The sequence below is a fragment of the Bidens hawaiensis genome, unplaced genomic scaffold (assembly GCF_021521415.1).
Source record: "Bidens hawaiensis isolate Kalapana, Puna unplaced genomic scaffold, B.hawaiensis_p1.1 tig00008542_1, whole genome shotgun sequence".
Classification (NCBI taxonomy): Eukaryota; Viridiplantae; Streptophyta; class Magnoliopsida; order Asterales; family Asteraceae; genus Bidens; species Bidens hawaiensis.
The window spans coordinates 494985-508523 of record NW_027491613.1 but is presented as its reverse complement, the minus strand read 5'-3'; the positions used below and the strand labels follow the sequence as shown (position 1 = coordinate 508523).

Sequence of the window (13539 nt, the reverse complement as noted above, 5' to 3'; positions counted from 1 at the left end):
TTTTAATATTCAAATATTAAAGTGAAAAGAAAACGGTTTTCAAATCTGGACCTCCGGCTAGCTTAAAACCGGTTGTATTTTCACCACTACTACCAAAAGAACCTAACAAGGGTCAAGGCTAACTAATTGGGCTATAAAATATTCTTAATACCCTACAAACATAAAAAAAGCCTAACATGACCAACTTTTACCAAACGACAAACGTGTTTGACGTTAAATAGTCCACACTTTACAATTCCATATAAACTGTCCAAACAATTGGACTACTTCTTTGCACGAAGCATCCCATGACCTTCTGATGCAATAAAAGACAACTTACCCAATTACCATTCATGAACCAGACCTCCCTCACACACCTTCTCCGTATCAACGAGGCAATTGCACCTCTAATAATAAAGACTCCATCTGTCTTCTTTCTTACCTTTACCCCATTATATAATCCATCCAAAATTTTATAATGCAATCCCATTTCCAATCTTCAAACTCTAAAACTAGCAATGGCCTTGAACAACCAAGATGGGTTCCAAGATTTCTTGCCTTTGATGGCTGAGAAGTTGGGTGGTGAAGGTTTGATTGGAGAGTTATGCAATGGGTTCAGTCTGCTCATGGATACCGATAAAGGGGTGATCACTTTTGATAGCCTCAAGAACAACTCAGCACTTTTGGGTCTTCAAGACTTGACAGATGATGATTTGTTAAGTATGTTGAAAGAAGGTGATTTCGACGGAGATGGAGCTCTTAATCAGATGGAGTTTTGCGTTCTTATGTTTAGATTAAGCCCTGAGTTGATGGAAGAGTCTCAGTTTTTGTTGGAAGAAGCTCTTGAACAAGAATTTAATTAATTGTATTTTATTATTTTGATCATCTATTCATCTATTTCTTTTTTATATTATATAAAAGTAATAATTAAATTAATTTTATCAGTTTGCTACTAAATGGTTATTGAGAAATGCATAAAGAGAATTCAAGAATCCATATGTTACAGATTTTAACAAAATGTGAAAATAAGTTCAAATATTTATATTATCTACAATCTACCTCTGTAACTGTTAAATCACTGACTGAACCTGCTGGATAAGTGCTTGAAGAAAAGTCTGCTACAAGAAAATCCTTATCCATGAAAAATGCTGGTTGTTTAGGATCCGGCAAGGCGCTCTCGCCGCTCAACATCATAATTACAGAAGACATGTTTGGTCGATCTCCTGCGTTTTGTTGAACACATAACAGCCCCACTTGGATTGATCTTATAACTTCGGTTGGACTGTAGGATTTAGCTAAAGTTTCATCAATCAGTTCTATTGATCTGCCTTCAGTGTACACACTCCATGCCTGAATATAATTTACAAATTAATAATTCATAATTTGGTATTTTGACTGGTATGCAAAACAATAGTTAGTTTTCTTGTTTTTGACCAATGATTGAACTTACATGTCCAATAAGATTATGATCATGCTCGGGATGAATGAACCCTCTGTTTTTCTTCCCACTCACAATCTCGAGCACCAAAACACCAAAGCTAAACACATCGGACTTTATTGAGAAAACGCCATCTAGTGCATATTCCGGGGCCATGTAACCACTGTAGGCATAAAAAAAGTTAACAAAAAACAGACTAATGAAGTGAAGATATCAAGATAAAGAGAGATAATGGTTGTTTATAAATACAATAGCTTACTATGTGCCAACAACTCTATGTGTGTTTGCTTGGGTTTCGTTTCCTCCAAAACTTCTAGCTATGCCAAAGTCAGATATCTTAGGGTTCATATCTTGATCTAGTAAAATGTTGCTCACTTTCAGATCTCTGTGAATTATTCTTAATCGTGAGTCGTGGTGGAGATAAAGAAGTCCTCTAGCAATTCCTTTAATGATGCTGAATCGCTTTGTCCAATCAAGGGTCATGCTCTCGGTTTTATCTGATTAAAAAAAGTTCATTTAGTGATTTTTATCTATAATTCTTGATAAAAAAAAGTATGTAACATGAGCGTGTGTATACAATTCTTACCAAATATAAACGAGTCTAAGCTTTTATTTGGCATGTACTCATAGATCAATAGTCTCTCATCTCCTTCTATGCAACAGCCAAGAAGCTTCACTAGATTTCGGTGCTGAAGTTTAGAAATGCTATTGACCTCATTCTTGAACTCATCAACACCTTGGCTAGATGTTTTCGAGAGACGTTTAACTGCAATCTCTACCCCTTCGTCTAGATACCCCTGAAGATAATGGTGTTATACATATACAATTTCACTGTTTTTAACTCAACTATATCAGAATGATCATGCTGTTCTAATTACCTTATAAACCGGTCCAAATCCACCCTCACCAAGTACATTTTTGTCTGAAAAACTTGCAGTGGCAGTAGCTATTGTTGAGAAGCTAAACAGTGGTAGTTGAATATCTTCATTGTTTTCATGCAATGATTTTCCTATGCATATAAAACAAGATAATTTAATTAATCAACAAATACGCGTCTAGTTTTTATATTAATTAGATTTGACTAAACTACGGGTATGGTTGCACAAATTTCTTACCCCCGGCTTGTTTCCTTCTTCGCGCACACACTAACCATGTCAAGATCAAGCCTATGAGAAGAACTCCAACGATAGTCACAGGTAATATGATTTTAACCTTTGCTCCTCCCTTCTTTTTCATATTTGACTCATCAACTGTATAACATCATCATATCATCAACAAACTTCAATTGTCTGAAAACAAGTAACCAAAATGAAACAACAGAAGATGGTGTTACCTAATTCAGAGGAAGCCATTCGTATGAAAATATCCTGACCACCATTTCCTACCGAATACTCTCGGATGTCGAAAAGATCATTGAACCAAAGCAAGCAGCCCCTTCCTCCAAGACTGATGTCTGGATTTGCATAAGCCATACAACTACAATTTTTTAAACATTTTGCTTGACAATCTTTTAAATTCATGCTCATGTTAAACCAGGTGTTCTCTGTGTCTGGCAGTTTTATATTAGAGTATTTAATAAACCCTTCTGATCCATTTTTGCAATCCAAAGGTGTTCTTCTGACACAACCACCAGACCAATCAGCTCTTTCCCAACTCTTTTGGCTTCTTGGTACAAATCTTTTTTCATCCAAACAAGCACAAGACTGTTGGATCATATCGACACTGCAGCTTGCATAACCACTACAAATATTATATGTATCACAAATATCTCTAGGCAAAGACAAGGCAAGCTGCCACCTTGTTCCATTTTCAACCCACACCCAACTTTCTAGCTGCCCAGATGAATTCAAGGTTGTTCTTGACAAGATCGAACTCTCATCAAGAGAATACGAAAAAGACATCTCAGTTGCGTTAATAACTACCGCGTATGTAAACGTCAAGTTCGAATTAAATGTAGAAACCCCACTAAATCTTTGATTGCTCCATGGTCCGCCTCGGAATGTGATCTGAGGACCTTCTCTTACTCTAAGCTTGTTCTCAGGATAACCAAGTGTGTCTGCTCCCCAAGTAAATTCACCTAGATTCGGATCTTGATTACTTTTCCACGACGATAACTGCCATTCGATATTCGTCAAGAAACTTCTCCCTAGTTTCATCCCGGGTAGAAGTGTATCGGTTGGATAATCAAAACTTTGCCAGATAATCTTCTTGCTTTGGTCCATCAAGACAAGATTTCCAGTGTCATGAAGTTTCGCAGTTGCTTTTTGTGACGGTCTGGTCACGTTCGCCGACCAAATCGCGGTGTTGTTATTGTTGAGAACCAAGATTCCTTGATCATTAACTTGTAACACAACTGGTGATGTACCAATGACCGGGCGGTCTCTATTGGCTACCCAAACAACAGTTGTACTAGGTATGTTCTTGAACCATATACCAAGATATCTATTATCCGAATTCCCTGGACGAAAGATTCCCAGTTCGAAAACACCCGCTGTCGACACCAGCGTGTCTCCATCTCTCAAGAACTGTGAATCTGAAATGGTGTCAAGTTCAACAGCATTCAGTTGTTGAAACTGATAGAAAGGAATAAGAACAAGAAGAAGAATTATGCCTGCTGCCTCCATCAATAAAGACCCTGTTTATTTTCAATGATGAATGATTTTGTACTATGTAATTTGGATATTTAAAATTATAATCAACATTAAATATATATGTGATTTTGTTCAAGTTGATGTATCTCACCTATACTATATTCAAATTTAATCATTTAAATAACTTACCCGGTTGATTCACACTTATCTTTTATCATTTAATAATGTTACCCGAATAGACTCGCATTTGGTTTGGTGGTTGAAAGTTGACGTCTTTGGACATATTCTAGAAATTTGATACTTCCCATAATTAGTATATGTAGTGTTTTAGATTTGGCGGTTGTGGTGTGCAAATTTTATGAACGGAACGTGGCATACGACCTCTTTACTAACGTTATCTTTTAACATTATATAGTTTATAGTTAAAAAAACAAATATTTCGTGTATGTTTGGCAAAACTAGCTGCTAGCTGTAGCTGGAAGTTGTAAGATGTTAGTTGATAGTTGTAGTTTTTTAGATATATTTAAGTGTTTGGCAGAGTAGCTAGAGCTTTTAATAAAATGTATAAAATAACCAAAATTGGGCATAACTAAAAAAAATATAGTACTAAATGTAATCTCTCTCTCTCTCTCTCTCTCTCTCTCTCACACACACACACACACACACATATATAGGGGATGGTTCAAGAGAGAAATGAAATTACTACGAGAAATGCAAGAAATGAATATGAGCTATTAGGTTTATTTTAGGTTTTAAAAGGTTCAAGATTAATTAAGAAACTATAAATGCATCTCTCTCTTCAATTAATATATTTATTAAATTAATATAACTAATCAAATTACTATAATTGAAAAAAATTAAGAATTCATTTATTTTCTATCCAAATTTTTATCCTACACAAGTATAATTTATTCATACGTTAAAATTTATTTCTATCCAACTTTCTTCCAACTCAATATATAAATATACATCAACACGTAGTTACATTGTGATAAATAATATAAAAACTATATTACATGTGTTAGCATTATATATCAACAAAAAAAAAATACAACATATACAAAAATATATAGCCTACACTTGTTCTGAGAATAAGAAAACATATAACATACACACAAAATTCATCATCAATAAAATACACACGCACACGTAAACATATAACCTACACATGAATACTTTATCCTACACAAATACAATTTATTTATACATTATTTTTTTTTCTATTTAAAACCAATTTCTTCCAACTCAACTTATCAATATCCATCAACACGTTGTTACATTGTAATGAACAATACAAAAACCTATCTTACATATGTTTGCACTAAATGTGAAATATACAACCTACACAATAACATAACCCACACTTGTTATAAGAATAAAAAAACATAACCTACACACGAAAAACATATAACCTACACAGGTGTAGGATATGTGTATATTTGTGTAGTTTATATGATTGTTGATGTCGAATTTAATATGTAAGTTGTATGCTTTTTTGTATATTGTACGTTTTTATTGCTCAAAACATGTGTAGGTTATATAATTTTGTGTAGGTTGTATATTTATTCTTTATATTTAATGGACACATTTGTATGACATTTTTTTTTATTATTTATGAAAATAATTATTGTTTTTATCTTTTTAATAATTTTAGTTAAGTTATGCAGATATATTAATTAGTTAGAGATTTATTATGGTTATATTAGTTGTATTAATTGGAAAGAGAGTGTTCATTTATTGTTGCATTTATATCTTTTTCATTTATATTTAAACTTTTAAAACCTAAAATAAAACTAGTGGCTCATATTCATTTCTCGCATTTCTCGCAGTAATTTCATTTCTTTCTTGAACTTAAACTATATATATATATATATATATATATATATATATATATATATATATATATATATAAGTTCTTTCTCAAATAAATAAAACATGGTCATTTTCAATTAATAAAACATAGTCATTGACAAACAGTCGAGAACATATATCATATTATAAAATCATTAATTTCGTGCATTCCATATCAAAGTAGCAATATTGTTGCGAACATGTTTCATCTCGTTCGTTGTTCCTTCAAATAGACCATAAGTTCTTGTGTCATGGTTACGAGCATCATGCAGTTCATTTCGTGGTATGTAGTTTGGATGTTGTTCCATTGTAGTAAACATGATATCTTCTTGAGAATTACGTATATAGTTATGCAATGCAAATGTAGCCATGATAACATCAATTTGTGTTTGCACGCTATACTTAGCCATTTTACCAAGTATCTTAAATCGTTTCTTCAAAATTCCAAATGACCTCTCAATATAACTTCGTAAAGATGAATGTGAATGGTTAAAATCTTCTTGCATATTATTCGGGGGATCTATTTGAAATTGAGATTGGTGGTATATTGTCGTGGAATATGGAACAAGGTATCCTTTTTTTCCTGGATATCCTTTATCAACAAAATAATACCAACCTGATAAAGGAGTTGAAAAACAAAATGCGTTGGAATTTATTAAAAGTAACATGAAACAATTTCAAATATATGTGTAAACAATTCAAAATATTACCTTCAGGTGGGTGTGGGAAGTTAAATTTACTATCTTGGGTCACGTTGATGGAAACATGCGTGTCATGTGCGGATCCCAAAAAAAATCGATACGAATATGAAACACATATCGAAATCACATGTTGCCATTACGTTGAAAGTTGGTACCCCTTTTCTACCAATATAAGTTAGTTGTTGACTCTCTGAGATGCATGCCCCTATGTGTGTACCGTCAATACATCCAATACAATCCTAAATATAATTTGAACATTAGTTAAGTAGCAAAGTACACTAGTAGGAATGACATTAATCAATTCAATACCTTGAAATATGGAATGTATCTTTTGTCGTTCAAGATTTGAGTTGGTACAAATTGAAAAGTTGGATCTTTTGGTCTTATAATGTCGCGTGCTAGACCTTGAACACCTTTACCTCTACCAGCTATTGCCTCTAGAACTTCATGAAATACTCTACTAATAGTCTCCCCGGAACGTTGAAAACACTCCCCAACATCCCTATTAGATAAACCGGCCAATGTATACAAAAATATCCCCACCTTCTCACAAGTTGACATTCTATCACTCGACTGCAATCCATAGTTTGATTCGAGCTCTCTACATAATTTCATAAACACGTTTGGATGAATTCTGAATGAATTTACACATCGTATAGGATTTCCATTTAAAACTTCCATCATCCAAGCCTGCCCCGTTTGAGGTGATGTCATGCATGGTTCCTTGTATATATGCTTATTAAACGCTAGTAATATGAGCGTTCTAATTAGGAACTTTTTCTTATAACCAAAAAGCTTCAAGCCCATACAACCAAACAAGGCTTTTTATTGATTAGGAGCTTTTTCTTAAAAGATTGTAACTTAAAGTTCCTTAAAGCTTTTTTGCCTAACATACCCTTCATGTTATACGCAGCACTATATATGAAAATGATGCCTTGTTGAAACAGTTTATTAAAATAAGCACTCCCGTGTGTTATAAGGAGGGCGGTTGATCGGGGTATCTATCGGGGACTTCATTGTGGGAGTGCGGGTCCGATAGTTTCTCATTTCATTTATGCGGATGATGTGGTATTTTTAAGCGAATGGGGTAGCGATAATGTAATAAATTTGAAAAGAATACTTCAATGTTTCTACCTTGTTTCCAGACTAAAAGTGAATTTGGCGAAATGTCGAGTTTATGGCACGTGTGTGGGGAATTTGGAAAAGGTTCGGATTGAAAATATTTTACAGTGTGGAGTCGGATCCATACCATTTATTTATCTCGGTCTTCCGATTGGGGGGAATATGCATTTGGAGAAATCTTAGGATCCGATTGTGGATCTTTTTAAAAAAACACCTTTCGGGTTGGAAGGCTAATACATTGTCTATCGGGGTCGGATTACGGTTATTAAATAGGTTTTAAACGCTCTACCGACATACTATTTCTTATTATTTAATGCCCCAGGTGTCGTTTTAGAAAAGCTGAAAAGATTTAGGAGGGTTTTCTTTTGGGGCGGAATGGAAGAAAATTATAAAATCAGTTGGGTTGCTTGGAATAAGGTCATCATCCCGAAAAAGTATGGTGGAGTCGGGTTGGGGTTGTTGAAAGATGCTAATTTAGTCATGTTAGCTAAATGGTGGTGGTGATTCAGGGGCGAACAAAGAAGGATATGGCGTCAAGTTGTCTGGTTCATTTATCATTCTTCGAGGTCATGGCAAGCGATCCCGGCTAGGCTTTCAGCTTCGGGCCCTTGGCGGTATATTGTAAAAACTTCTGCTGAACTGTCACGTATAAACCTCAGCTCGGACATCAAATGTATAGTACGTAGTGGAGGCGAGACAACTTTTTGGTTGGATTTATGGATTGGAAACGAACCGTTTTATACCCGGTTTCCGAGACGCTTCAAGTTAGAGGCAGAGAAGAATTGCATGGTAGCGGATCATTTATTCATGGAGTTTAATTTTATATGCGGATAGTGGGGCTAGTCCCGGATTCCGAGATCTTCAGAGGAGGTGGATGAATTCAGACAATTGCTTATGGTATGTCAAATGTGGTGTTAAAGTTGGGAGAAGATAAACTTTGTTGGGATCTTGATGAGTCGGGTTCGTTTAATGTTAAGAGTATTAAATGTCACCTTGCAAACGAGCGGGGTGTTATGCCTGAGTTTGTGTTTAAGTGGAATAGTTGGGTACCAAAAAGGTGAATTTGGTGGCTTTGAGAGCGGATTAGATCGTCTACCGACTCGGGTTGCGTTAGCGGCCCGAAACATTAATGTTCCCTCGCTTGATTGTGTTTTTTTGTGGAGATCACAATGAATCGGTGGAGAATATTTTCGTGCCGTGTGTTCTTGCCCAAGAGGTTTGGCATGCCATCTCCGTTTGGTGTCGGGTCCCCGCGATTTATGCATTTCGAGTTCGGGATCTTATTGAGCTCCTTAATTTTTCTTTCATTCCAAAGAAGAAGGCTAAAGCCTTTTATGCTATAATGTTGGTTGCTCTTTGGAGGTTGTGGAAGGCCCGAAATGAGGTAGTCCATGACGGGGCGGTCCTTCAGGCAGCGAGCTTAGTGATAAGTTTCCTTTGGGTACGTAATAGAGCGAAATTCACTTTTGTTACTTGGAAGGGTTGGAAGGATTTTAGTTTTTAAGATGGATAATTGTATATGGGTGGAGAGAGATAGTTATCTCACGTATCTAAAAATTTTACTTGTTTGGCTAGCGTCTAGCTAGTATTTTAAATGATAATTTGTTGGTCTTTAAAAAAAAAGTTTTTTCTGGTATTGTTTGTTTTTTAAAATATATCAATTAACGAATATATTTAATATATACTTTTTTAACAATATTTCTTATTTTATGGCTTAATTTAATATTTAATTTCTTTTATATATAAGTTAACTCAAGAAAATCGTGTTTTAAAATACTATATATGTGCTGAATCCAAGAACACCTATTAACCCACACTAACATTAGGGGGAGGGGGTGGTTCATTATAATGGTTTTTCCATCACTTTGACCACCCAATGATAATGTGACACTTCACCCCAACGAAATCCATCACTAGTGATGGAATTTAGTGAGCGTGGTGGTATGGTGTGATGGTTTCAATTTTATTATTATTTTTTATAAAATAAATACTAAAACAAGGTTAAATTAAATAAAAAATAAAATAAGATTAAATAAATGTTACAAAGATAAATAAACTAAAAAAACGGAAAAAAAAACCTATGGCCCTGCCCAGCCCCACTTGTCGCATATCTCGCGTTTGCGTTGAAGTACGATCGATCTAAAGGGTTCGTCAAAATGTTCGTCCGGTTGTAGGAGGAATGTTAAATCGGCGTTTTTTGGTTTTCATTCAAATGGTTGATATACGCCTCATCACGTTTTAATTTCGAATCAAGAGTAAATTTCTTTCGCTCATTCGCCTCGGCCATTTCCGTCAACTTAGCCGACTTGTATTCGGCGAAGTCTTCGGCCACCGCTTTCTTTCCCAATCTTGACGATTCCCCAATTTTCTTGCGATGCGGCCGTGTGGGTGTGGGTGTGTCTTCTTCGGGATCCTCTATGGGTTCCTTGTTCAAGTTAATGTTCGGCATGTTGCTTGAGAAGCCGTCAGTAGACGTTGTGTAGTTCCCGGACTCGAAAGTTTTTGATCTTTTTGAAGAAGATCCTTTCTTCCTTGGAGCTGTCGGTCTGTCCATGCCGACCACGGGAATCGGTTCCCACTTCGGGAGATGTATCGCAACCTCCCACGCGTCCATGTGGGGAAAAGATTTATGTCGGAAAATCTTGACATAATCGCGCAGGGCGTCCTTTACGATAGTCTCCTCGATCGCGCTACTTTTGTGGATTTCGGGCCTACAAAACATTTAGAAATATATATATATATATATATATATATATATATATATATATATATATATCAAAATTGTAAAAATAAAGTAATAAATTATAAAATTTTACATTTTTCGATTCAAATATCCCCACTTGGAAGTCATTTGATCCATGTTTCGTTCGGTTGACCCGAGAAGTTTGCCGAAATGTTCAATAACATGTCTCCATAAAACGTCTCGTTTTTGTTGGTTTGCGTATTTTTTTGGTTTCGGAGGCGTGTAAGTAAGCCTTGGTCAAGGCGACCTCCTCCGCGGACGACCAAGGCCTCTTCACTGGGGTGCCATCCTCTTCCGCGGGTTCATCTTCAACCACATTGTCGTCTTCTTCACGAAAAGCACGTGCAAATTGATGTATAACATAATTATCGTTTAGGGGATCGACGGACATTTGAGACAGTTGAGATTGAAACATTTGAAAAGCATTATTTGGATAATTTTGGGTTGAAAAAGGTGAATAAAAGGTTGGTTTTGATACAGTTGAAAAGATTGTGATTGGTTTTGGGATGGTTGAAAAGATTGGTTTTGGGACGGTTGAAAAGGTTGTGGATGATAGGGTTGTTGTTGGGAAGGTTGTTGTTGGAATGGTTGGGTTGTGTCGGGTTCATCTTGTAACCGGAATCTCGTCGGCTCGCCTAGATTTTGTCGAACCTTTGGTCGGGTTTGGGTTTTCTTTGAACCCGAGCCACGTTTCCTAGAACCCTCCATTGGTGTGATGTTAGAATGTTGTTTGTAGTAGAATATTTGAGTTGGATTTGAAGATGGATTTGAGTTATTTACATAAGTTAAATAAATTTTTTTCAATACCCCCCCCCAACGATAACATTTCTTGATATAAACAACGTGATGGCCATCACACAAACCCCCTCATCACGCGTGATGAAAGGGGTGGCGGCGGTGTTCGTGAGCCCATCTCTCATGATGGGGTGGCCATCACGGACCACCTCGTCCCCCCCCCCCTAACTTCATAATTGGACCTTTTAATAACCAAAACAGATTAAATAAATGATTAGCAAGTATCTACTATTTGGAAACTGATGATGAATAATTTGGATTGGTTCTCTCGTTTTGAATATCTCCTTAGTATCCGAAGTTCTTGAAACGGGAAGTCAACCGTCTATATTGATTTTGACGCTTTAGGGTTAACTTATCCAGGAACACATTCAAGGAAAAAACCATCACTGTGAAAAACTTTAACCATCACCCTCATGTCATTGAACTAAAGACCACTTGCAAAGAGAACTGGTACAAAATGAGACTCGAACATGCACAACATCCGATTTGGTGCGTTAACCTAACTAATATAAGCCACTACACCAACCATATACACATAATTTTGAAGCTCCTATTTTTATGGATGAGCAAGTGTGTACCAAGTACTGATGGAATTGGTATCGGTGTCTATACCTATATTTGATTTGCATGTTAATGGTAGTCTTGTAACTTTTCTTATTATAAAGTCATGTGTTCAAGTCTCGTCTGAAACATTCTGTTTTATATTAAAAGTATGATTAAATAATTTTGCTATTATTAAATAACTAGCTTTAGAGCTCGTGTAACACACTGGATTATCTAAATAATAAAGCTGCAAATAAAGCAATACATAATGTATATAGAAAAATGCATTACATCTATGCTTGTATCATTATATATAAATTGATTTTATTTACATCACAAAATGATTTTTTCCAAAAAAAAATGAACTTAATAAAAAAAATAATGCACTTGAAAAAACATACCCAAGAACACTCAATCTATTGAAAATTTATTCTCAGTATCATATATGTATAATTGAAAGAAATTTGGTTATGAACCAATTTTGGAGAATACTTCTCATATAATAATAGTCTTGAGCTACGCCATGAAAATTATTTTGATAAATTTAAGGGGCTTAGCGACTTTGCCAGTTGACAAAAACAAATAAAAAAATAACAGTTTAACCCGTTTAATTTTGTGAATGTTTTGTTTCACTTGAGCATAATGTTGTTTGACATGCTTCACATACAAAATTCTAATCACGATTTAAGGAAAGTCAATTCTGACACAAACATTTCTAATTTGACAAAAGTTAAAAGCATTGATAGACATGGAGGTGGAATGTCGGAAGTGTTTGTCATTTTTTCTTGAATTTCAATAGTCATGGAAAAAATATTCAATGTGAAAATCCAGAATCTTTTGACTATTTACAAAAATGCCCTTAAAATACATTTCAAACTCAATCACGTTTAAAATTCTAACTTTCATTTGTTTTACATTTTTAAGTCAAAACTTTGAAACCTAACAAGTTTGACGATAAATCTTATGGCATTCTCAAATTTTAAAAAATACTCAGATTACCTCTTTTTTAGCGTAACAAATTTGAGCCAAATGTAGTTAATTTGTACCAAACGATCTATTTACCATCTTTAAACCCGTAACAATCAAATTTATGTTCCATAAAAACCCGAAGAAATCCTTGATAAAAAAAACCCAATAAACTAAATATGATAAACTGTAATATATTTGAAAGTGATTGATATATACTATCCTTACAATTTGACACATATATGTATAGTTTACTAAATTACTCGAAAAAACAAATTGATAGATTTAAATCTTATATTTATAATTTATAAAGTTATATGACAATGTACAAAATAACCAATAGATAAATGGATTTATTTTTGTAAAATGGATCAACTTTTAATCATATATTTATTATTTAATGAATAAAAGTTACTTTGTAAATTGAAACATATTAGAGTTTTTTTTTTAATTTAAATCTTCAACAATATACATAGTAAAATATGTTAATTATAACATATAGAATTATATTCATTTTAGTATTTAACAAACACGGTTTGTTGTTGATTTTTGGATTTCATCAAGTATGTTGTGAAATATATCTAACAATGTGTAGTAGTATAATATGTTAACATTTATTTTTATAAAAGTGTATAGATATAATATAAAAAGAGTTTAAACAAAAGTGAATAATTTAATAATGTTATAGATATAATATAAATTGAGATCGAGTAAAAGGAAAGTAAATAATTATTAATCTATGACATATATTAGTTTTGGAGGGAAAAAATATGAAGAATAACCAGAAACCGACACATGTCTACAATTATT

General features: G+C 34.3%; 1 protein-coding gene and 1 pseudogene across 2 annotated transcripts; one reads left to right on the top strand and one right to left on the bottom strand.

Moving 5' to 3' along the window:
* Positions 1-497: 497 nt before the first annotated feature.
* LOC143529436 (calcium-binding protein KRP1 pseudogene) lies at positions 498-842 on the top strand (annotated as a pseudogene).
* Positions 843-881: 39 nt separating this feature from the next.
* LOC143529449 (G-type lectin S-receptor-like serine/threonine-protein kinase At4g27290) lies at positions 882-4136 on the bottom strand. 2 transcript variants are annotated; one of them, XM_077025237.1, is made up of 7 exons: positions 2698-4136; positions 2533-2659; positions 2296-2426; positions 2004-2214; positions 1677-1914; positions 1430-1580; positions 882-1329 (listed from the first exon to the last, which is right to left on the bottom strand). In XM_077025237.1, exons 1-7 carry the CDS (start codon positions 4039-4041, stop codon positions 1024-1026), a joined length of 2508 nt encoding a protein of 835 aa, XP_076881352.1. In that variant the 5' UTR covers positions 4042-4136; the 3' UTR covers positions 882-1023. The 2 variants fall into 2 exon arrangements, with proteins under 2 accessions (XP_076881352.1, XP_076881351.1); XM_077025236.1 differs by having other exon boundaries at positions 883-1329; positions 2533-2667; positions 2751-4135.
* Positions 4137-13539: the final 9403 nt, after the last annotated feature.